Here is a 24,865-nt window from a genome sequence, read left to right as displayed (position 1 = left end):
TGCATGCTTATTTAGCATCTCTGTAATTTATAAATAGGTTGTGTCTTTGCTAGAACCCGGGCTTGTCATATGTGTAATTATCTGGTGTCAAAGGGATGCCTGCACCAGTCCAGCTGGGATGATGGCCTGGGCCGTGAGGTGCAAAGCTCTCACTGCTGGATGTTAATGGCAAGGTGCTCCCACCATGCTGGTGGCTTGCGGCTTGCCGGAGCCAGCTGCAAATAAAAAAAGGGATGGATCCTCTCAGTTTTGGATCAGATGGTGTCTACAAGAGATTGAATACTGCAGCCTTTCTCTTTCTTTAGTTTTACTGGAGAACTTGGGGTGCATTTGTGTTGGGAAAGCATCATGTTCAGTGACAACATCTGAGGAAAGTCTATATTGCATATAGAAATACAGAAATGCATAAGCAGAATTGAGTTGTGCTGTGAGCAGATCTGTTCCTGCATGGGTTCTTATGGACTAGCTATCCCTCAGAATACTTCTCAACTGCTGAAGCACTATTCAGCTGTACTCTTAATACACAGGTGTGCAGCATGGGAGAGCCTGACTCTGGTTTCATGGAAAATAGGGAAAGCATGGTAAATGGTGAGTAGAGAGGCGCATCTTGGTGCTCCTGAATATTTACCAGTCCCAAGCACATAATAAAAAGTTTGAAGTCGTTCCTAAGAATCAGCTTTTCTGCCCTTTTTCCTGGTTTTGCTATACTTCAGCTCTTCCTGTTCATTCAAGCATGACTTGAACACTGCATGCAAGAGAACTTTGTGGGCAGCAAAGACAGTGCGAATGATATGGGCGTCTCTGAAGTGCTGGACAAAAAGCTACGCTGACCATGTCTGTAAAGTCTTTTGTTTGGGTTTTGTTTGTCTCGTTTGGGGTTAGTTTTAATTAAAAGAAAAATGAGAAAAGCAATCTCTTTTGCACCTCACAAGGCACATTTAGGCGATACTGTTATAGCAAATCTTGACTACTGCACCGAATGTAGGTTGCTTGATGTTCCCAGATGATGAGACATTGCAAGTTTCAGAGTGTCCTGTGCAGAGCTGGGGCTCCATATACTCAGCAGCCTACACTGCACCCAAATTAAGTGCTGAAACATCTTTTTGCCTGGCTCACAAGCTGCCAGGGCTCGGTCCTGTGTGTTGTGCTAATGTTGTGCCGCAGAAGTTCAGACCATTAATGCAGCTGGCATTAACGAGGTGCCTGAATTTCGTTCTCTTAGTCACAGTCACAGCAGCTACAGTGATAATGGGCTCCCCTTGATCTGACCACAGTCTTGGCTCTTTGAACTGTGCTTGTAGTTGGCCAGTAGGCAGCAGAAAGCAGATCCATTGCCTTGCTGGCTCTCCAGTTGCAATGTTTACTTTGGATTTCTAATAGCAAAGCCCTGTAGCAGTGTGCCTCCCATTGGAAACTGGGGAAAACGTTCGTGTGTTAGAGCAGCCACTCATCAGTCCAAGCTAGGAAACGCACAAAAGCTTTGGAGGCTGTTTCACTGTAGCACCAAGCTACTAGGGATGGATGTGCTAAAGTGTACTGAACAGGGTAGTATTTAAGGGGAAAAATAATAGTAATTAAAAGAAAAAAAAGAGTTCAGCAGTATTGCCAAGCCTGGAGCTGAGGTTTGTTAGCTTAGCCTTGACTTTAAATAACATAACCCAACCAGTGATTCAGTTGATGCTCACAACTATCCGGTGACTTGATATCCGCTTCCTTTCAGAGAAAACCCTTGAGAGCAGGGCTTGAAGCCAACTGCATTTGGTGGTAGTGATGGTGGTTCTTGACTGATGCAACTTCTTGGTGTAGACAGAAGGTCAGGGCTTTATTTGCATCCATGCGGGTTGAGGATGCTGTAACATTTATAACAGAGCTTTTCTGTGTCTCATGTTTTCACATGCAGTGTTTCTCCCTACCTGCTCCAGACCCTGCCCCACAGCAAACGAGTGACTGAAGAAAATTCCAAAGTCATGGCTTGACCCAGCCATGTTTAGTGCTGGAATTGTGCTTGTTGCTGCCCCTCCATAAGCTGCCTTATGTGGGTGCACAGTCCGACTCCCACCACGTGCTGTGCTTTGAGTGTCTGTGATGAGCAGTGACTGGCTGGTCTGTGGAGCAGCAGGAAAACAGGGAAGCCTGGGGGAGATGCAACTGCTCAAGCTGTTGTCTCAAAACCATGGTTACAACGCAGCTTATTCAAGGATAGTTTTGTCTTGCACTGGGAGACTTAATTTCAGTTTCCACTGTCCCTTGGGGAAAAAGCTTTAGAAACTGGACTTGCAGCAGAAATGGCCAGGCATCTTTAAGTTTTCTGGCTGATGTTGCTTTGGACTTGAGTGCTGCTTTCTTGCTGGAAACAGCAGAGAACGGAGCTGATGGGTGCTGTGTTAAGCATTTGAGGCTAAAAGCAGTGCTGCTGCAGAGGTTGAAGAGGGAAGCAAGGCCCACTAAACTTAAAATTTACTTTGCCCACTAAATTAAGAACCTTCACTATGAAAGGATGGTGAGGCACTGGAACAGGTTTGAATGGGGCTAGTGGAAGGTGTCCCTGTCCATAGCAGGGGAACTGGAACTAGATGAGCTTTACAACACTTCCAAGCCAAACTATTCTGTGGTTCCATGTTTCTATGACTTCTTTATGTTGTGTATTGAAATAGAGTATATGCAGCTATCCCATGATCCCACTGGAACAAACTTGAAATTCTGTTGCCTTCAGTGTGACTTTGGACTGTAGCTTGATTCCATTGTTGTTACAAAATCCAGCCAAGCTGCGCATAGGTGCCTGCAGCTACCCCTTCACACGTGCTTGCTGGGTGCTGGAAAGAAGCAGTGAATGCATGTGTCTGTCCCAGTGCCTTGGGATGTCCTCAGCGTCTTCTGTGCAGCTTTGCATCTGTGCACTGAAAATGGGTTCAAGCCTTGGTGGTCTCAAGCTCCGTGTTTCCATGGTCCAAACTTGAAGTTTTCAGGATCATGTGTGATTTTAGGTTATTTTGTCTGTAAAATGGGGCTGTATCTCTCCTAAAGGATGCTTTTAGTTAGCATCACCTCAGCCACCGTTGTCCATCCAAGGGAAAAAGGTATTTTTGCCCCAGTTGAGGTTTGAAACACTTTGGATTTAAGGAAGGCAGAGGCAGCTGTGCCTGGAAACACTTAAATTAGCTTTTCCCCCTCCCCGCTCCTGCCTAATCATCAGTGTAGATTAGTTCAGAAACCAGGCAAGTATTTTTAGAAGCTGCTTTCAGAGCCCCAATGTCACAATTTTTATTCTCGTCGTCGGTGCTGAGGCAGTTCTTGAGCAACATTTCTGCTTTAAAGAAGCGGGAGGACATTTAGGGATGATCCTATAACTTGAATGGGGAGCACACACTGCCTGGTGAGGAGATAAAGCGATTCTGAAAGCTTGTGAGCAGTGAATGCTTGAGCCCGACTGCCCAAAGTGAAGCAGGGTGTTGCTGTTTTGGCACTGCGATTGGCTGGACTGCCTGCAGAGGTAGGGTATGCAAGGACCTACAGCTGATATTTATTAATACCAACTTGTTGCGAACTGGAAGCACTTAAAACCCTGGTAAAAGCTGCAATGGAGACGAGCGCTTCCCCCAAGCCTATCGAGTTGTTTGGACCCTTGTTCCCAGCGCTGCGTTAGCAGCTTTTGGGGAATAAAGTGCAGCCAGGGTTACCGGAGGAGATGACGCCCGGTTCAACTTTGGACCTGTTTGCAGTGCTGGGTGAGCAAGTGACGTGCCTGCCGCTCTGGTGCAACCTCTGGGCAGTGTGTTTGCTCTGTCAGCTCCTGCTGAACGCCCCCGTTATTAGTTTATGGCGGTTGTATCATAATCACTCTATTTTTTTTTCCAGCCTATAACCGGGGTGGGGAAGCAAAGCAAGGATCTTTGGTCCGTGAGTGCGCGTGTGCTCTCGGAGCCGGGAGGAGGATGTTGGGAATGAGTAATGGTCCGGCCGGAGCTGTAATATGCAGAATACCTCTGGGATGACTCACCCGGTACAATGCAGCACATCCCTCAAGGAGACTGAATCACGCATGGGGGGAAGCCGCTGGCTCGGCAGCAGCCAGCTGGGACTTGGGGCAGCCAGCGCTGATCCGGAGGCTGGTAGTGGCAGTGATGGTAGAATGGAGCAATCAGGGTGTAAAATGTAGAGGAAATGGCATCCCCCGGCAGGTACGTGTGCGTGCTCCCACCGGGTGAAATTTCATGTTTTCTTACTCTTTTTATTTTCCTCCGCCTCCCCCCATCTGCCCCCCACAGCCCTTCTGAATCTCTTTTAAATCAGCATGTAATTCATCAGTGAATATGGATGACTGTGAAAAACAGGCTTTCTTTGATGGTTACAGATCGAATTCTTTGAGAAGTAAGGGTTTAATGTGCACCCTCTTACTAACACCAAGAGGAAAATAGATGCTGCTTCCCTTGATGTCCCTCTCCATGGACGCTTTATGGAGTAGGGAGGTTAAAGAGAGGTGGAAGGCAAAAAAATCAATATCCATATTGGTTTTGATGTAGTTAAAACTGTCTTCTTTTAGTTTATTTCTTTAAATGCATTTACCTGGCAAAAGATAAACCCCATTTAGATTTAGAGCACAGTTATCCTTCCTCCCTTCTCTGATAGAAATTCAGCTGGAATTGAGTCATAGAAAATGTATATATATTTGCAAAATACTGTCTACTTTGTAGTCAGATCATACGTGTCACGAAGGATGTTTACAGGGGGATAAATATAGTTGCGTTCTGCACTCATCAAAATGGAGGAGAGTGGGGGCAAAATTGCTTATTGCATATTGCTGAAAGCAAGAAATTCGGGGGGGGTTCCTCTGTAAAGTTTGATATTTTTCAGCACTATTGTGTATATTTGTGTGTGCATACAGAAGTATTTTTATGGTCTGGAGCATCATTGATTCTGTAGCTAAGGATAAGTGTCCTTTGCATTATTTTCTCTTGTACTGTAATATTTATGGGTAGTAGTATGGATGGGTAGCACTTAGTATGCAAAATGTATATATGGGAGTAATGGGATAGCTCTTCAGGCCAGCTCTTTTGTGGCATCACAGTCTACAGTGTGGCAGCGAACTCACTGACTGAGGAAGAGGGTCATGTGGAAATAGCATCATCTTGTGAATTGAATGGATTTCTCCATTGCATTCCTCTGTAATTTTTTGGCAAGCAGAATCAAGCCTTGACTTTCATTTTGCAAAATAAGGAGGGTGATAAAACTTTGCGAAGCTGGAATAGTTGCTGGGCTTGTTAGTTTTCTTCTTTTTGCTAAATATCACCATTCATTAGGTAGCAGGGTAATAGGAACGGAGTGTGCATGGTCAGTTTATGCTAGAAAAAAAGATAGGGTAGAACTTAGTTGTGGCTTTGTCTGCAGTCAGGTAGAGGGGAATCAATTCAGGATGCAAATCCCATGCAGCTACCTGTTTGGCTGGGTAAGCTTTTATGCGACTTTTGCTTATCTTGCATGAGATGTAAAACAAATACCATCTGTCATGCAATAGGAACTTCCTTTCTCATTACAGTAAATGATAGTGCTAATTAGCTTTCCTTGAAACCTGTTAATATTTGTATCCTTGCACAAAAAATAGCAGGACTCGAGTGTGCAGCTCTTCCCCGTACCGCGCGCCGGCGGGATGAGCTGCAGGGCAAATTATTCAAATACAGTATAGTATTAAACTGATTTATTTTGTTCTGCTGCTCGTTACCTCTCTCCAAGACGCACTATCCTGTGCTGTTATAATGCTTTACTGCTAAATTCATCCATTAAATACATTTGAAGAAAAGTCTTTCGTTTTTGATTGGGTTTTTTTGAAGTACACCCAAAACCTGTAATTTGCCATCACTGACAAAGCAGCCGCTGGGCAAAGCTGCGAGGAAGCATGTCCTGAGGTAACTCAATTCTCCATTGAGCCTGAGGTTCACTGTGATTTTCTGGGTTATTTTTAAAGAGGTTTCATTAAATAGTCATTCATTAAGATCTTTGTCATTAGTGTGTGTCCCTGTGGTGTTGTGGCTGTCTTTTAGGGAGAAATAAACAACTTTTGGGTATTTGTGTAGCGTGGTTTGCTGTGGGTTTTGATAACTCCGACATGGTTTCAACAATACATTACATGGATACTTCAGTACGGCCATAAGGAGTAAGTTAATCTGCCCCTGGTGTGGTTAGACTTTCATTTTAATCCAGCATTGTTTGTGTAGTAAGCTAATTTCTGGGGGTAGCCCTTAAAATCTGTGCGTTTGAGCTGCATCAGTGGATCTCTGCTTGCCCATCAGCGTGTTTGCAAGCCTGCTTTTTCCCCTGAAAAGCCACTTGCTGGTTCATTTGGGGTTTTGCTTATATGTGTGGCACTTTGTGGGGGTCACCAGGCAAGCCTGGCACAGGAGAGGTTGTGCTGGCCGAAAACATGGGTTTAGCCTATGCAGGGCTAAACCACCAACCCTACAGCTGTGTGGACAGCAGTTGTGTTACCCTGCCTACGCCAGATCTTGTTGGGTTTTAACACTAGATCCATAGGGAGAGAGGGCCAAGGGCCCATCTGCAGCTGAAAATCGTTCTCATGGAATCCATCCCCTAGTTCAGTGCATCCAAATTAGTAGGGACATTGCATTGTAAAAATGCGCTGAGAGTTACTCTCACAGCAGAAGCTGATGGTTTTGTGTGTCGTATAAAACACTGACATTATATATGGGTATAATATTATTTATATCATCATAGAATCATAGGATAGTTTGGGTTGGAAGGGAACTTCAAAGCTCATCTAGTCTAACCCCCCTGCAATGAGCAGCGACATCCTCAGCTTGATCAGGTTGCCCAGAACCACATCCAACCTGGCCTTCAACATCTATATTATAGTAACTGTATTATAAATTATACATATTAAGTGTATATATATATGAAACAGGTTTTCATATCTACATAGATGCATATAAGGTAGCTAGAAAAATTGTGTTTCATGTTGATATGTGTATAATTTTTATCTTTAACGCATAAATATATTAAATAGATATTAAAAATGAGTTTTCTGTGTACTTCCTGGAAGGATCTGAAATAACCATGGAATTCTGAAATCCCACTTGAGCAAGTCAGGATAGAGCTGTTTCTCGTAAACTCAATAAAATCAGCTTAAATGCTTAACAAACGTTTTGGTGAAAGGCTTCCTTTGTTCCCGGTTGCCTCTGTGTTTAAGGGAGATGTGGAGGCGGGTGGCTGGATCGTTGCAGGTGTCTTGGTTTCTCGAGAAGTCCTTTTCCTTCTGAAAAAACCAAACAAAACTGCTATTAATCTTTGCTATGGAGGGGTTTTGGTTGGGCTACAACACTGGAAGCAAACCCAGGCTTTCTGGCCCCTCTTTATTCTGCCTTTTGGGCTGCTCTAGACCCAGAAAAGCATCAAGGAATGAAAAATCAAATCAAAAGATGGTACTTCGGGCTTGCTCCAGCCTCCTGGAGCTGTGTTCCTTGCATGAGGCCATGTGTTGCATAGGAAGACAAGTTTCTGAGGGCTGAAGGTGCTTGAGCCTTTGAGTATCCCTGCCACATCATACAATCATAGAATAGTTAGGGTTGGAAAGGACCTTAAGATCATCCAGTTCCAACCCCCCTGCCATGGGCAGGGACACCTCACACTAAACCATGCCACCCAAGGCCTCATCCAACCTGGCCTTGAACACCACCGGGGATGGAGCATTCACAACCTCCCTGGGCAACCCATTCCGGTGCCTCACCACCCTTACAGTAAAGAACTTCCTCCTTATATCCAATCTAAACTTCCCCTGTTTAAGTTTGAACCCGTTACCCCTTGTCCTGTCACTACAGACCCTGATGAAGAGTCCCTCCCCAGCATCCTTATAGCCCTCCTTCAGATCCAGGACCCTCACAGTCCATCAGTGATGACCCTGATGGGTTGGGGTTTTCTTGCTGCACACAAGATTTTAGGCAGCACTCAGCGGAAAAAAACCCAGCGTTGAGTAATCTGTGTGCAGAACTACCCCTCTGGGGTGCTTTATGGGATGTGCAGGTAGGACTGCGCGTGCATGAGCATTTCCTTCAGGGTGTGATTTTCCTCTTCCACCTCCTGCACTGCTGAAGTTAACAGTGTGCTTGGAATTCCTTCTTTATCCCCTCTTTACTTTGTGAAGTGGTGCGGGTACAAGCTGAACATGCACTGCAAACCTTTGTTCAGCGGCCAGGCGTGAACTGGGGACCTGGAAGAGAAAACTCCTTTCCATTTCCGGAGGGAAGCTGGAAGGAAATACTAAATGCCAACAAACCTTTCTCATTTTGTTGAGACAGAAAGATATGGCCTAAAATGGAAGTTTGTAACGTTCATAGTGGCTTAAGATGCAGTGGCCCAGGACAGGCGTATTGCAGGACTCCTCCAGCATCTCTGGAGCAAGGCATGTGGAGATCAAAGTGTCTTGTATTTACTCTGACCAGATGGAAACCAGGATTTCACAGGTGCCTTTTTATTCTGGCAGTATTGGATTGGAAATATGGAAAAGTGCAGGTTGCAGATTCATTGTATTAGGGTTACACATACAGTGGTGCTGCGTTCCTGGTGTGATGCAGAATGAGGGTAAGGAAAACTTCCTGGAGTTTTCTACAGGCTCTGTTTTACTGTTGGATCTGACAAGAGTGATGCAGATGGCTTTTTTTCTTTGCTGATATTTTGTATTTCCAGAAGGTTTAAAGCTTTTTTAGAAATGGTACTGAAATACCAACTTTATTTTGCTGTGGTGCCATGCACTCAGTTTGCTTTCTAACAAAGCACTAAGTTAGGGTTTTGAAGAAGAAAATACTGGTTATAACCTGCAGATATTTCACCCTTGCTGGAAGGTTCATGACCCAAGCATCAGATCAAGAAAGTGAGAATCCAAAAATAGCAGGTTTTCATGACTTCCATCAAAATGCTGCTGCTTGCTGGCTGCAGGATCAGCTCCAGAGGCATCCGTGCAGGGTAATTCCCAGCAATCACCTGGGTGGAACGGAATGGCTTTAACTCCAGCTGTCAGAGTTGCTGGGGCAGGGATGGAGGGCAAAGGGAAGAGCACCATGAAGCACATCCAGCTGAGTCAAAGACAGGTTATGCCTCAGTAATCATAAAGTTAAGCTTGCATGGTTCCAAGTACTTTAAATTGTGTTTAAGTGCCTGGTGTCTGTGGTTCAGTTGAACAGCCCATCCTGTGCTGCTGTTGCATTAGCAGCATCCTGCTGTCCTTTTGGCTCTTCCCTGAAATCTGGGAATAGTGATGCATTAAAGACAGCAGTCTAATTTTGAAACCTATTATATACAGTTATCTTTCTGTCTGAGACCTGAATCTCCCTTGGCTTTGTAAGATGCAAAGTCAAGAAGGGAGGAAAATGCTGAAGTGCCGTACAGCAGCATGGACATGGGAGTTTGTGTTTTGGTCAGCTGTCATGGCTAGAGGAAAAAGTGTTACTGAATTAGAGACCATGTCTGGAGGTGTTTTAGGTGCTAAATGTGACTCTAGAAAGGGAGTAGATGTAGTGGGTTGGGCTACTATTGGTTAGGGGGTTTATTCCCTTAGGATTTTTAGACATCTCAGATGGTATTTGCAGTTGCCATGTTTGAAGCAAAGTGACTGCTGGAGGGAGCTGTGTGCTTTGACCTTCCTTTTTACAAAGTCACTGGCAAAACTAAAGCCTTAATGAAGAAATTACTTGCCGTTCAGTCCTGGATGCAGGATTGCAGCTGCAAGTCCACACCAGGCATACAACAAGGCTCAGGGCTTTGTGCCCCGCTGGTTTTGCTGCGCTGTGGTTGCTGTAAATGACGTGGCTCATGCTGGAGAGCTCTGGACGGTGTCAGCTGCATTTTACACTGTGATTCATGCATGCTGAAGGAAAGCGCTTTTACCCACCTTAAACATCACCTGTCTTAGACACACAAATGTGCTGTAAAAGTCAGGCTATAGGTAATAAAACTGCAGTTCAGCTATCACAGAGGTGATCATTCAGTCACTTATGTAGGAAAACTCTCAATATCCTTCAGAGTAGCAATTATACACACACACACACTTTTCTTTAACTATATTTTTCATATATACATGTATGCACACCCACGAGCTATCATTTTTAAAGGGCTCTCTTTTCCTTCCAATAAAAACAGCACGTGGTTCTCCTTGCTACCTTTACTCCCCATGTTCATTATGGGCTTTCTGCTCAGGGTGGGGCGGGCAAACAACCTGAAGCAGCATTGGAACACACTGGCTGGCTGCCATGCAGCTGGGTAATCCCTGCAGATACTTTCTTCCCAAGCTTTTAAGGCTGCTGAAGACAAATCTGTAGGGTTAAGATAGCAAAGTATTGCATTTAAGAGCGTAATTAAGAATAGTTTGCATGAAACGCGTAGCGCGTAGGCCATAAAGCCGACAATTAGAGCAGTCTTAAAGTTTTAAGAAGGCAATAAACTGAAGGGAACTAAGGCTACTGCAGGTTTCTTTTGGCTGTTTGGTTTTTAACTACATGAAAGGTTTATCTAATCTGAGCTGTAGTCAATGGTAATGGGCCAAATATTTTCATGTATCTCATTAACCATTTCTCCTGCAATAGTCAAGTTGCACAGTTGCCGTGATAAAAGTGGAGGTGAATGAGTTGAACATGATTGTTTGTTGCTTCATTCAGTCCAGCAGGGTTTCAGCAGTGACATGCACGTGGGCTTTGCGGATCACTCCTACACTCCTGAGGATTCTGAATGCTTCCAACCAGCTGGAGCCTTGGTGTGGTCGTGTAAAATTAAATAGCAAAGAAAATAAACAGCTTTTACTCTAAGGAAGTGGGGTCCTCATATGGACCTGAAATATCTGAGTACCTTACAAATATTTGTAATGCTGGCATAAAGGAAAGAAGCATTGCCTATTCTAGGCAAGTGGATGGAAATGACAGGCGAGATTTTGCCATAGAAAACTAAAGGAAGCAGTGTGTAGCCTTGAAAATCCAATGTACAGCTTCCAAGACCTAGTCCAGTGACTAAAGCAAGATGTCAAACCCTAAGAAGCCTTAACCCTGTTCTTTCCTCATTTCTTCTCTTTCTTCTTCCTGAGTCACTTGGCATAGGTTGCACGCTGAGAAACCAGCTTGTGGCTGGAGCCCAGTGGGAGCAGGGATGGGGCTCTCCAGGAGCACAGCGTCACCGGTGACTTTTGATCCTGCAGGAAGGCGTGCCAAGGGATTATGTTAATGGAGCCGGAGCTCTGCTTACCTTGCCAAAGGTGAACCCTTTTGCTGGACAAGGCCCTCTTCCAATAGCAGAGGTCTTGCCATGGTAGGGAGATGGAAACTAGGTTTTCTGGTTTGATTCATTCAAGGAGGTAGCTCTTCAAGGTGGGAGAAATGCAGTTTATACAATGGTCTCTTGGCACGTGGGTGAAATCAGTGGCTTTTATAACAGAGGTTAGGTCATGCTATTGGTGTAAATATGAAGATGAAAACCATATGGCTCTGTCCCACCAGATTGTGGTTATATTGGGCAGGTATAGTAGTCAGGGGAGCTAAATTGAACATAGAATCATCCACTGGTATTCGGACGTAATTATGAGCCTAGAGAAATCATGGAGAGGTGATGGAAATATGCAAATAATCAGTAGAAGTCACAAAGCACTGAGGAGCTGCTCCTTCCTTCATTTTCCTTTAAGTGGATGATGCCTGCTGCAAAGAAACCGAAGAAGACTTTGCTTTTGGGACAGCCAAAGGCTCTGGCTGCTGCTGTGGAAGTGAATGGTAAATCCTGCAGGAGGGTATGTTGCTAGTGGCAGTTTCCAAGTGTGGAAAGAGAAGCAGCAGTTTGTGTGGATGACTTTTGTGGGAGGATGGGAAGGAAGGTCGTATTGATCAGCTCTGGCTTCCGAAGGGAGCTAAAAATAAGTCCAGAAAGGATCCTTGGTGAACAGGAGGAAAATATAGAAACGTATAGTTGGCTTTCTTGTTTTATTCATGTGTTAATTGCTAATTCTTCCAGATCATATGGGAAAGGTACAGAGAAGGAAACAAAATTGTCTTGGACAGAAGCAGCTCAATGTTTGCACAGTGGAAAATTGGCCGAAGTATTTTGATTAATTCTGAGTATCAGGAAGCCAAGGGACTCAAGTTGCCACTGGTAAAATCCAGAAATGGGTTTTCATTAGAAAGTGAAAAGGTAACTGGATCTGTTTATAGACATGTTTGCCCTGTTTCCTGTACCAGAATGCTGCTTTAAGGACTCGAGAGCAAAAATACTCTTTAAAATAGCATTTCTCAGTTCTGTGAATGCCTTATGTGTGTTAGCTGCGGTACAGGCTCTGTATCTGAGAGTACTGAAAAGGTTTTTATCAACGAGTGCAAAGTCTTCAAAGCAACAGGGAATGAACCTTCAGCGTCTGTGTATTGCCTTCATCATGTAGGTCCAGTGAGAATGTTGGTGTATCCATAAAATAAAGCTGGTAAAGGGAAAATTGCAGCCTGTGTTTTGCAGGATCTATCTCGCAGGAGAAGAGATGAGCTGGTCCCAGGTGCCTCTGCCTAGAAGGTGCTTGGTCTATCCTCAAAACTGCCTTCAGGTAGGATCTGTGAGGCCACTTGCTCAGGTATTAAATACAATGTGGTCGTATTAGAGAAGGGGAGCTCAAACTTCAAGTATTAGCACTTGGATACAGAAGTGATTCAAAAGTGTCTGAAAGCAAGAAGCAGTTTTGCCTGGTTCAGGATGAAGAAAGCTACCACTGCGTCTAATTTTGGATAGAAAGGGCCCATTCTCTTGTACAGGATGCTGGGAAAATGTTTGGATACAGAGCTTTCTGCAGGCGGACTTTCTTCTCCTATAGGTGTGATACCTGTTGTTTTCAAAGGTTGGGCTTCCTCCTTGTGGTGCGCTCTCCTGATGGCCTGGAGATGGACAATTCCTGGGCAGTTTTCTTTGCAGATCCATTTTCTTAGCCCCTGTTGACATTCCCAGGTTTGAGTGCCCTGCAGCACTTCTGCAGGCACTGGTGGCTGTCTCGGCAGCTCTGCAGCCCACAGCGCCGTGGTTGTGCATGGCTGACATCCAGCCATGCCGTGGTGACCTCCCTGTGAGGGTGTCACGGCTGTCAGCGCTGTTGCTGAGCAGGCACTGGGTGAATCGATGTCTAACATGTGATGGGATGCTCTGAGCCAGGACTTGGCAGTGTGAGGACAGAAACCCAATGTGGGTATTTCCCAGCAGCTCTGGGGTGGGGACAGCTCGTTTCAGCTTGGATCTGTTGTGTGTCCCATGCAAGGAGTACAGCTTCTGCTTGCGTCCTGTAGTGTTTTCTCTGCTCCTAAATGACCTTCTCCCTGTGACGCTGGAGCTACTGCTCTATGGAAGGGGTATGGAAGGAAGCCTGAAGGGGTATCAGGATTATCCCCAAATCTCAGGTGCTTCCAGAATAGCATCTTATGAGGTTATGACATGCTGCCTTTGAAAACCCCTCATAATGTTGGTTGAGCTATTATAGGGACATGATGTGATCTTCATGACCTGAACTGAGATGATTCTTGTCTCCTTTTGTCTGAGGTACCAGCCCTAGCCACACCTATAGGGTTTTTCCCATGAGGTTGTCCTAGTTTTGGAGGAATTTTGAGTGTCATCTTCCACAGCTTGCTTCATTACTTTGATCACAATGGCTTATTTGTGCTCTGTGTGTTCTTCCAGTGCTTTGGAGACCTGATGCCCCAATGCGCCTCTTGGGGGTGGTGGCCTTGGGGTGCTGCCTGGCTCATCCTCCTCTGTTATTCCATGTGTCCCCCTGCATAAGAGAATGAGTGTCAGGGACCATGGGTTGTTCGATCCGTATGTGGACATCTGGAAACCCAGTGGGTTCCTTTCTTGCTCTTTGGTGGGCCTTCCCTATGGTGGCTTGAGTGGTCAAGGCCATCCATCACGGAGGTAGACTTCAGTCCTGGGCGGAAACTGTGTACCAGGGTCAGAGCAGTGCTGTCTAAATCCAGCCCTCAGGAAGAACGCTGTAATGACTGTGTGATGCTGACAAAAGGTTTTGTTTTTGTTTTGTTACCATTGCAGTGACAGCTATATTGTGCGAGTCAAAGCTGTGGTTATGACCCGAGATGACTCCAGTGGGGGATGGTTGCCGCAAGAAGGAGGCGGTCTCAGTAGAGTTGGCGTCTGCAAGGTCACGTACCCGGAGGGCAATGGAAGAAGTGGATTTCTAATCCATGGTGAAAGGCAGAAAGACAAACTGGTAATAGACCCTAATTCAACTTTTGTCTGTTCTTATAATGAGAATTATCCCAAATCTGTTGCTATTGTATTCTTGTACAAGTTTTTTTTCTAAACATAAAAGCCAGACATGTTCAAATAGTACCAGATTGGACCAAACAAACCCATCCTCATCTAGAACTGCCATCTTTTGCTGTCTAGGTTGGCGTGCCGCCACCTGGAAGGATCAGGTAAATTGTCAACATCTATATGCAAAGACCCCCTTTGATTGAAAAAGAGCCTGTTTTTTATCCCTAAGACCTAGCAGGGGAAGTGAGAAATGAATTGAAGTGTAAAGAACCCATGAAGCCAGTCACATTGCACTGAGTAATGCAGTGCAAGCCTTTAAAATGGCCATGAATTATTTATGCTGCGTGCCGTTCAAGGTTTGAACAGGCAGAGTGAGAATATGAAGACAAGTTGTCTCTTATGAATTGACGCACTCCGTTTCTCCTGGTAGCTGTTTATCTAAGAAGGAGCCCTCTTCTTTCCCTGCACAAATCAAATTAATAAAGCCTTTTCCCTATTTTCAGGGTCCGGTTTAGATGTTAGAGTTTGTTATCTCATCCCTATGTATTTGACTCTCTGAAATTGACTCCTGTGAAAGAGATGGGCTAGCTTAAAACTAATGCTCCCTGCACAAGCTCTGTGAACTCAGTGTTTGAGCAAGAAAAAATGTTATTAATTCGAGTCAGAAATTATTTTGGCTTCAAAAAACCTAGTGTTTTAAAGCTGTTTCAAGTATACTTTGTCTTTTGCAATACTACTCTACTTAGGATGCTTTTTTTGACACTGTGTGGGAGCCATGCTTATGGTTTTGGGGGGTGGAATAAGACTAATAAGCCATTCCTATTTCTCCTTCAGCATCACCCTAAAGATGGTTTTGGCACAGCAGAGCTTGAGATCGGTGCCTGGCTGGGGGTGAGGGAGGGAAAAAAGGTGGGGGGAGTGTTGCAGCACCTCCTAAGTCTGCTGCTGGCAGATACAATTTCTGTTGAGCACAGTTACTGAAGGAAGAGGTTCTGTCTCCAAATAACCCCCCACTAGTAACCAGTACCACACTGGGTCCAAAATAAGCTCCTAGGGTAGGGAGCAAGCACCTATTCAAAGCGCAAGCAAAAGATGAATGTGCAATGGTTATGAGAACAATTACAGTGTCTGGTGTTTGTTAGTCATCGTTCGGTAGGGAAGGATGCTCCCCTGTGCGAGGCATGACTTAGCTTTCATTTGGGTCTGGGCTGAGGTGGTGCCAGCTGTGCCCTTGGAAAAGTGACTTTGCTCCTCTTTTGGGGCTCGCGCCCTGCCAGGTGGTGCTGGAGTGCTTTGTGAAGAAGGACCTGGTGTACACGAAGGCGAACCCCACCTTCCACCACTGGAAAGTCGACAACAGAAAGTTCGGGCTCACTTTTCAAAGCCCCGCCGACGCTCGAGCCTTCGACAGAGGAGTGAGGAAAGCCATCGAGGACCTCATCGAAGGTACCAGGGCATGTGGCAGTGTCCGCTTCGACCCTTGGAAGACTGGGGAAGGGGCTTTGAGTCATGGAGCTAGGAAGAGGGATGGGTTTAAAATCAGTTCGTGGGCTTGGACGTGTCTTGTGCAGGTATCTTGAGTGTAGCTGGGTGCTTACGCTGTGCTAAGCAAGCCCCACCTTTTAAGAACTGAGTTTTCTTATCCCTTAAAGAGAGAAGGGGTTTTAGCCCAAGTATTTTCCAATCCTATCTGGCCTGGGCTGTCCAGACTTCCCCTCCTTAATTTCCATTGAGTTTGTTATTACCCCTTTTTGTGATAAGCTTGGGTTTCATGCTAGTGATGGCAACTCAGACAGCCCAGATCTTCTTCATATGCAGCCAAATCTTGTCTGAGTGAGTCTTTGTTAAATCATGGTATGAATTCCTGCCTGGAGTTGAATAAAACTTTGTTTTGTTTTGGGGTTTTGTTGCAGTAATTAGTTCTGTCTGCGTCCTCTTGTCTGAATGGTCCTGCTTGAAGACTTTGTTGTGCTGTTGGTTTGGGCTTGGTTTTGTTCTGTAAAAAATGCGTTTGAATTGCCTGGGCTTTGAAGTTGTCATAAATTTTTCCTTTTCACGTTTCGTTTCAATCAGAACAACCATAACACAGCTATAATTCAGTGGGGCTTCATTGTAACGAAATTGGAGTCTTCGTGAGGGATTCTTATTTAGTTAGTTTTCATTTTTTGAGGATACTGGCTCAAATGTATATACAGATGTATATGCTTTTTGAGGACATTAGCTCCATTAGACAGATTAATGTTCTGAATGCCCTGTTCCTTGCTTTAACATGGAAACGGTAGATACTGGGAGAGAATTAATCCCCCAGGGCTCTCTCCTGGTAAATACCTCATCTGCTAAAGGAAGGATCTTCTCAAGTAGTTGTTCATTTGCTTTTTCCTGTGTGATAAAGGTGAAGAAGTTACAGTTAGGCCTTCTGCTTTTTGCTTGCTTGCTAAAACTGGGGAGCATTTTGAGTCGTAAAAGTGATGTTTTATGTAAGTAGCACAGAATCGATTTAAATTCTTTACTGTGAGGTGCTGGCACAGGGTGCCCAGAGAAGCTGTGGCTGCCCCATCCCTGGCAGTGTTCAAGGCCAGGTTGGACAGGGCTTGGAGCAACCTGGTCTAGTGGAAGGTGTCCCTGCCCGTGGCAGGGGGTTGGAACTGGATGAGCTTTAAGGTCCCTTCTAGCCCAAACCGTTCTGTGATTATATGCTTATGCAAAGTTTCATTGAGATGATAATTCAGTTGTATTGAGTCGTATTTTGGAGATGCCAGTATGTGGCAGCTCCTGTTCTGCTCTTTCTGATCCGTTTTGCAGTGGAGGTGTTTCAAATCAAGTTCTGCTGTATCTCGGATACTTCAAAATCAGCAAATCTATATTTATCCCATTAACAGCCCAGCCTGATCCTCATGAATGTGTTCCTCCTTAACTTCCAAATAAAGCTTTCTGAATGAAAAACAGTAACTGGCTCATGTGCACACAGCATCAGGCCGTGGATTTTGTTTATCGTTCATTGTTTTGATTCATGTAGCTGATCAAATTCAGCAGGTAACATCAAGCTCTGTGCATTCAGAACTTCATGAAATCCCTGCCACCTTTTAATACTTAACCAGGAATTTGTTCTCCATAGCATCAGAAGCCTGGAAGTTTTGTGCACAAGCACAGGACTCCTGTGCAGCTCTGTAATGTGTCTGGATTTTTTACTTTTAAGGCTAATGTAGCAAATGGCACAAATGTTTTCACATTACTTAGTGTTTTAAGTGGGCTTTCGCACTTAGCTCTGCACATCTTCGTGGTGATGCAACTGAGAGCAGCCGAGGCTGGTGCAGAGAGCATTATGTAAAGCACATTACTTAAAAAAAAATCCAGAATGAAGGTGGTACAAACTGTTCAACTGATTCAGTTGGGGATGTGATATGGCCTGAATTCAGTGTAACAGTGGGCTTACACTAAGAAGAGCCTTTGACTTGGGGTTTCTTCCCCCCATCAGAGCATCTCCTGCATCCACCCTCCTTAGCAGCCCCATAGGGGGTGAAGCCTACCAGGAATGGGGCCCAGGATCCTTGAGGGTTAAGGAGAGGGATCACCTCTGTTCACTCCCAGCATAAATTTGCTGCTAAGTCCAGCAATGGCATGGTCCACCCTCCCCGCTGCCCTTTTGCTATGTGGGAGCTGACCGGACGCTTGGGCAGCTCCAGAGGGGGACACTCGTGGGGTGGGGAAAGAGGTTGGAGGAAGGCTTTTCAATATCATTCCCCGCTTTTCCAGATGCTTGCTGTGTAATGAATGAGAACTGCACCCAAGTATTTTCCTCCTGTTCATGTTTTTACACATTTCGGCTCCTTTCAAATTCCTGCCTTACGTGGGGTGAGGTGGTTCTCTGCGAAGCAGGTAATGACAGGGAAGACCTTTACAATGTAACAACTTCTGAAATGAGAAGAAGGAGGAAAACCCCTTCATTGTCACAGTGAGGTTTATTTTTTCAAATAAAAAGTCATTTTCCCCCCAGATTTAGGGCATACTAATGAAGAATAACTCACGCAGGGTTCCTGACAGCTGAGGATCAGTCTCGAGCACTGATTAGCGCGTAGCTTTACCATTCTTCAGAAACAAAAGTCTTCTGTAATTGGAAATGGTAACTGCTATTTTTAACATAGTTAATGAGCATTGGCAGCCGTGCAGTTGCATGTCAAGAAACACTTTCAGATTTTACCTTTCCTCTTTACTCTTCCTTAATTTGAGTCACTCGTGTGCACATCCACAACGTACAAACTTGTGAGCATCCGAATGTTTACCAGCCTAATTACAAAAAACCCCTAAAGCTGCATAGAAATACTGAGCTTAAAAACCTGTTGTGTTGTTTTTCTAGGGTCTACGACGTCCTCATCAACGCTTCACAATGAGGCTGAGGTCGGCGATGATGATGTCTTCACTGTAAGTACACATCACCTGAGGTCGTTCTCCTTCATACTCTGCTTTACATGGTCAAGTTGGAAAGGGTTTTTCTTTCTGTGCCTCAAGGGTTGGCTTCCAGCAGTTGTCGTGCTTGGCCAGTGGGTATGTTTTCTTTGATGGAAGTATGTCCTCTACACAATGTAGAGCATTGGGTTTCTGTTGGCCTCCCGTTGACATGGCACGGCAGATGTTGTCAGGAGTAGAAGTGAGGAAGTAAGCACAGTCAGATTTCCTGTGGGTTAGCCTGAGTGGTGTGCACGGCTCTTAATACCTCTCTTTCTGTCCTTGAGAAGCTTCCCACAAAATGAAGTAGGTGGCTTCTCAGGTGCGTGCTCAAGGAAGTAAGATTTTGAATTGCAGTTGTTAATGAAAGCAACTTTAAAGGTGTTTGAGCTTCCTATGTCTCATAATGGGTGAAACAAGTGGTTTTCAGCTAGACGAAGGCACAGCAGCATGCCATTTACTAACCAGCAGTGACTTAAATAGGAGTTTGTCGTGGTAATGTCTAAAATGTACCTTGGAGCTTTCCTGAAACAGAAGCAGCTAGTCCCAACTACACTTGCACACTTTAAAAGGGGGGAGAGAACAAACAAAAGTCAGATGAAATGGTAATCTGGTCACAGATATTCCATGGGCTTGAAAACAACACACTCGCAATGAGTACTTTGTCTCACTATGTTTATTTGCACGGATCTGGTCTCAACCCCCCCCACACATCTGTGCATTAGTTATATTATAAATGCTCTCCTTGTCCAGTGGTGCAGTTGGGGACTAGGTGGCAGGAGGACAGAAGGTGGGATGTCCTCAGCGCAACAGCAGCAAACTCAAAGTCATATTTGGGATACTTCCTTGTGTCTCTAAATGTGGGAAAACTGAGGGCAGGCATGAAGCTGTTTGAAGATGGGCACTGGGAATCACTGCAGCTGGGAGGTGTTTCTGAAGGGGATGTTTTTGCCAGTAGGGGACCAGGGCAGTCTCCCTGCCGGGCTTTGACCAGTTCCTCCCCGACAACTGGCATGTTGTCTGCATCTGTCCTTTTGTCACGGCTCTGGGAGACAAACAACAGCAGGCAGGGTTAAAAGGTGACTTCCTGCACTCCACAGCAAAACTATCATTAGCAGCTGCTTCCCAGCTACCTGCCAGAAGTGATTTATAGACACTGGGATGGAACGGATCAGGGGGAGGCACCGCTGGAGCCAGAGCGGTTTACCAGTTTGTGCTGCTTTGTCCCCAAATTCTCTGCTGGGGATGGATGGTCGTGCTGAAAGTGTGTGCAAGTCTTCTGTGCTCGTCACATAGGGGACTATCATCAGAATGTGCCTTGGGGAGGGGTGCGCAGTGTGTGTGCCAGCTTTCGCTGGGTTAGACATGGAATTACTCAGTGTTGAAGCAGTGAAAAGTAGCCTGTGGAAATAGGAAAATGCGTTTTTGCTAAAATTCAGCCGCTGATGTTTAGGGACCTGGGAGTGCTCCTGGATTTCTCCACAAGCTCAGTCTGAGTGTTGATTTTTAAACTCATAGGGTGCCTTTTACCAGAAGGAAGAAGTTGTTTCCTTTAAATAGGTGTTGCTTTACATTGGGGAAGTTGGATGAACGGTGCTCCAGCTGCATCACACTAACTCCTGCATTCAAAGTGGAGAGCTGAAACTATGAGAGGTTTTTCCCCCCTACTTGACCCTGGGGAGGTGACAGATAACTCCCTGCTGTGCAAATATTTATGGGTAGGATGCTTGGTGGAGAAGGAGGAACGAGCTACTTGACAGCATTAGGAAGGAGGGAAGACTTGGCTGCAGTTGGCACCTTGTTGGGATGCAGGGGGACATTCACACCTCAAGTTGTGTCCTGCTTAGCAGATCTCTCTGTTGATCTGCAGAGCATGAGAGAGACTTCGATGGTAGTAGCTCGTGTGGTGCTGTTGGTCAAGCTGTAACATCAGGGTGGGTGTGTTGTCGGACTCCAAAAATAAGGCTTTATCCTTTTCCCCAATATTTGTTCTTTGCTTTCCCAGCATGAAGTCGCTCCTTTCCCTGCAGTCCTTAAGCTCTTAGAATCTCTCGGCTTCCCATGTATCTCGTAGGAGATGATGGAATATGAAGTCTGCCTAAGCCAGAAATAACATACTGAAGCGTGGAGGGGTTTTAGACTGGAAGAAATTGATAGGGCTGTGATAGATTTTATTTTTACCCTTCTGTTTCATTCTTTCCTTGCACATCTTTGACTTGTGTCTTACAGTCCGTTTGGTCACCCTTGCACACAAAACTTTACAACTTCCCTGTAAACTCTTTTCCCCAGCCCCAGCAGTGAATTGTTCAGGTTCGGAGGTCTTTTTGCTCCGGTTTAAAGAGAAAGGAGATTTGTTCTTTTTTTATTTCCTAAGGTAGTTATTAAAATCTTCACAGCCCTCCCCCTCTCCCACACATGCATGAATACACTTAACTGTGTGCGGCAGAATGTGCAGAAGCATCTGCATGATTGAGTCATTTAATCAGTCATTTACCCGTCTCTGAAAATCCCAGCCGTCGCTGCTGCCTCAAACATTTGGCCTGAGGTCCTGCCTCTCCTTGAAGATGTTTCAATCCCTTCAACCATAGCAGCCCAAACCTTCACCTTTCTTATGCTGTTTTGCAGGTGGCCACCCCAACTTTATCTGGCACATCAGCACTCATGTTTACACCAATGTAATGGTACCAGCATTTAAACAACCACCCTCATTACATATAAGCACTGATCCTGGTATGGCTGTTGGATATTGGTTGACATGGGGCTTTTGTACTGTTCCTGATCCTGTTAGATTCAATACAACTCTGTGTATATTTTTGTGCGTGTAACTCATACATCATTGTTGTGAATGCTCCATTCCTGGCGGTGTTCAAGGCCAGGTTGGACAGATCCTTGGGTGACTGGTTTAGTGTGAGGTGTCCCTGCCCATGGCAGGGGGGTTGGAAATGGATGATCTTAAGGTCCTTTCCAACCCTAACTATTCTATGATTCTATGATCATCCGTTTCATTTATTCATAAGCCAGCACGCAACCCTTCCAGGCATCCAGCAAGTTATTTTCATGGGGAAGACATTTGCCCCAGAGGTAGAGCTCTCCTTCAGGCTATGATCTTGTGTGACTTGATGGAGGTTCGTTTTCTTATACCAGAAGGTGGTTTCTTTTGTATTTCAGGGGGTGAATTATCTGTAGCTGTGGCTGCATGAGCATTTGTTTGCAAAGCGTCACTGGTGTCAGTGGCCTTATCCCTTCCCATCACTGTAACTTGCAGTACTAAGACAATAACTTGGGCCGCAGTACCTTGCCCCATTCCTATGGCACGTGCTCCCCAGCCATCATTCTAACATGTGGGGTATATCTTTAAAAACAAGACTTTGCCATCTAATAATTTTTCTGTGGATTAGACCTACAGCAATTAGACAAATCAATATAACCCCCTGTTCTGAGGCTCATACCTGACAGTGCAGAAAGCAAAAGTATATAGAACTAAATGTCAGCGGCTTCAGGGGAAAAACGCCTATTTCTAAAGTGAACTCTCTGCTTAGAACTTTTAACAATATGTAGTTGTGTTTCTTTAATTCCAGATCCTCAGTAGAGCCCATAAATGTTTTCCATATGTTAGCAAATAAATTTCTCCTGTCTTGTACATTATAAATCGTCCTCTCAAGAGATGCAATCTGAGTAAGACTAGCCATCCGTTCTGTCTCCATTGGGGGAAACATTGTCATTGCAACGAGCTGAGATTGTTCTGTTTGTCTTCATCCATCCAGCCTGCATCTTCAGCCTTCTTTAATTAACATTCACTTCAGAACTAATATTTAAGGACTGAATATATTCTGTAGTTCCTCTGCCACAGAATTTCCCATATAATTGAGTTCTTGGGCAAATTTTTGTCTTAATCTACACTTTTAGTTTCAATTACAAATAATAATCCCACATGATCATGAAGTGAAAAATGTGAATTGAATCCAAGGAAAGAAAGGTCAATGTCTTCCAGAGTCTGCAAGAGTGCCTGAAATGGTCTCTTTTAGCAACCCATCTGAAAAAGCAGAGGTGTTTGTTCCGAAGCCATATGACCGGTTAACTGAAACACTGCTCATGTGTTTTTCAGATACATCCACAGCCCTGTGCCTGCTTTAGTGCTAAAGAAAAGACACCCACTGGCAGGAGGAGCAGCAGCTCCCGTGTCAGTTCTGATTTGTGAGCCTAAAAACTGCAGTTGCCTTCTGGCTTAATGGAAGTGTAAGGGAAAAACTCAACCCTGCTTAGTTTGATGTGCATGTTACAATCATAGCTGTTTCATGTCATCAGTAATAATTGTTGAAAAATCCTAGGTTTTGTTAAACATGAGACTTGCAGAGTTTTGCAGGTAGAGCAAGCATGATCTAGAGGTGCATGACTGAGCTACAGGGTTGTGTTTTTGCAAATCTAGGTTCAGTCCATTGTTTCTCATGCCAGCTCCTGGCTAAAACTACCAAGACAGCAAAACAGAACACGCTGCCCAGAGAAGCTGTGGCTGCCCCATCCCTGGCAGTGCTCAAGGCCAGGTTGGACAGGGCTTGGAGCAACCTGGTCTAATGGAAGGTGTCCTGCCCATGGCAGCGGGTTGGAACTGGATGAGCTCTAAGGTCCCTTCCAACCCAAACCATTCCATGAAGCATTCTCCTACTTCACAAAGGTTATGTGGGTAGATCTTGCTGCCACCACTGCCTTTCTTCTTCGGCTTGCAGCATAAGTCTTGAAACTCACATTTTCACCAGAAAGCCTCATGTTTGGAGAGATCCTGCACCCCTTGTTCCTTTTTCTCAGCATGAACGTGCACTCTTAAGCTCAGGGTTGTTTGAGTTAGGAAGTTTGTCATGTGGCTTGGCCGCTGCTGACAGTCGTTTAAGAAACAGACACAATCACCCATTCTGTGCTGTAGCGGTGCGGATTGTGGCAGATGTTAATGTTACAGTCCTCCTCACATCTCTTCTGGTTTCCTAATTAAAAAACCAGATCCCTCCCTGCTGCCTTTCCTTGAAACCTTTTCCCTACTTTCATCTCCCATGTGGGCCTCAAGTGTGTTGCAGCCTCACTATTAAAATTTATAAGATTTATGTTAGTTAGATAAACACTAAATCTAATTTTTCTTGCTGGCTTCGTCGCTTCACGTTCAGATGGTTCTTTTAAAGAATGACTGCACCTCTTTAAAGTAGACATGTAGAAACCCAGTCCAATGACTTTGGAGTATACTTGTAAGTTCTGTGTGATGCTGGAGAGTCTCTCGTCCCATGGAGAGCAATGTCACCGAGAGCAGACAAGCACTGAGTTGTAAGATTTATTTCTTTCATGAGTTGCATTCGGGAATTGAGGAGCCACAAGAGCCTGTAATTTCCTTTATCTTAAGGCTGAAGTAGAACAACAGGAAGGGAAAATGCCTTTTGGAGGAGCAGAGCTCCGGATGGGGGTGGTGGGGTGCGGTGCTTAGGTTGTCACCCTGAGCAAATCCACCTTGTTTGCTCTCTGAGGCAGAGCTAAGTGATTAGGGGATTGTCACAGTGATAGGACTGGATGGCTTTACTGATGTTGTTCTTCCTGCTCAACAGCCAGCTGTGCTCTGCATGTACAGCCGAAGGGTTCATTGCTGCTAGCCACATCCTCTGATGTCTGGATTTGGGGCTTGCATTGGAAACCACAGCTATTCTAATTCAGATTCTAAAAGAGAAAAAAATGTACTTGCCAAGAAGGGAGAAATTCACACACAGAAACCAGCAGGCTCAAATCCTCCCTCCAAAAAAGGGGAAAAAAGAACCCTTCCTGGCTTTGAGCAATGAACTGGACTAAGATTTGTTCGCGTTTCCTTATAGTTGAGTCTTTCAAGTTACATACGGTGCTCTGGGCATCCCTTCCCTCCACTTGAGCAGTCAGTGAGACACCAACTGAGCAGTGGCTCGTCCTGCCTGAACATGGCTTTCGCTCTTCACACTTCAGAGCTATGAAATCTGCCTTGATTTGCTCCAGCAGACCAAGGTAGTTCCGGAGTCTGAAGTCATTGCTTTATCTGTAGTTTGATTTTTTTCCTTCCTCCCATTAACACCAGGGTGTATCGGCTTCTCAGTGGAATTCTTCCTGCTTTTACGCCAGGGGTCAGGAGAGGTGCCACTAAAATAGT

The 24,865-nt window shown here is 45.0% G+C and overlaps 1 protein-coding gene across 2 annotated transcripts in view; it reads left to right on the top strand.

Annotated features, from left to right (window-relative positions):
* Positions 1 to 24,865, top strand: part of SPRED2 (sprouty related EVH1 domain containing 2) — a gene marked incomplete at both ends in the record, with an annotated part of 64,267 nt that overhangs the window by 24,090 nt on the left and 15,312 nt on the right. Inside the window, 4 exons of one of the 2 annotated variants that reach the window (XM_080616682.1) lie at positions 4,162 to 4,178; positions 14,050 to 14,227; positions 15,552 to 15,720; positions 18,629 to 18,693. In XM_080616682.1, coding sequence (XP_080472808.1) covers positions 4,162 to 4,178; positions 14,050 to 14,227; positions 15,552 to 15,720; positions 18,629 to 18,693 — 429 coding nt within the window. Of the gene's footprint in view, positions 1 to 4,161; positions 4,179 to 14,049; positions 14,228 to 15,551; positions 15,721 to 18,628; positions 18,694 to 24,865 lie in introns of those variants that run through there. The other variant, XM_080616681.1, reaches the window with a different exon arrangement.

This window comes from Psittacula echo (assembly GCF_963264785.1).
Source record: "Psittacula echo genome assembly, chromosome: 4".
NCBI lineage: Eukaryota > Metazoa > Chordata > Aves > Psittaciformes > Psittacidae > Psittacula > Psittacula echo.
The sequence above is the reverse complement of the archived record's forward strand: the minus strand, read 5'-3'. Positions and strand labels throughout refer to the sequence as shown.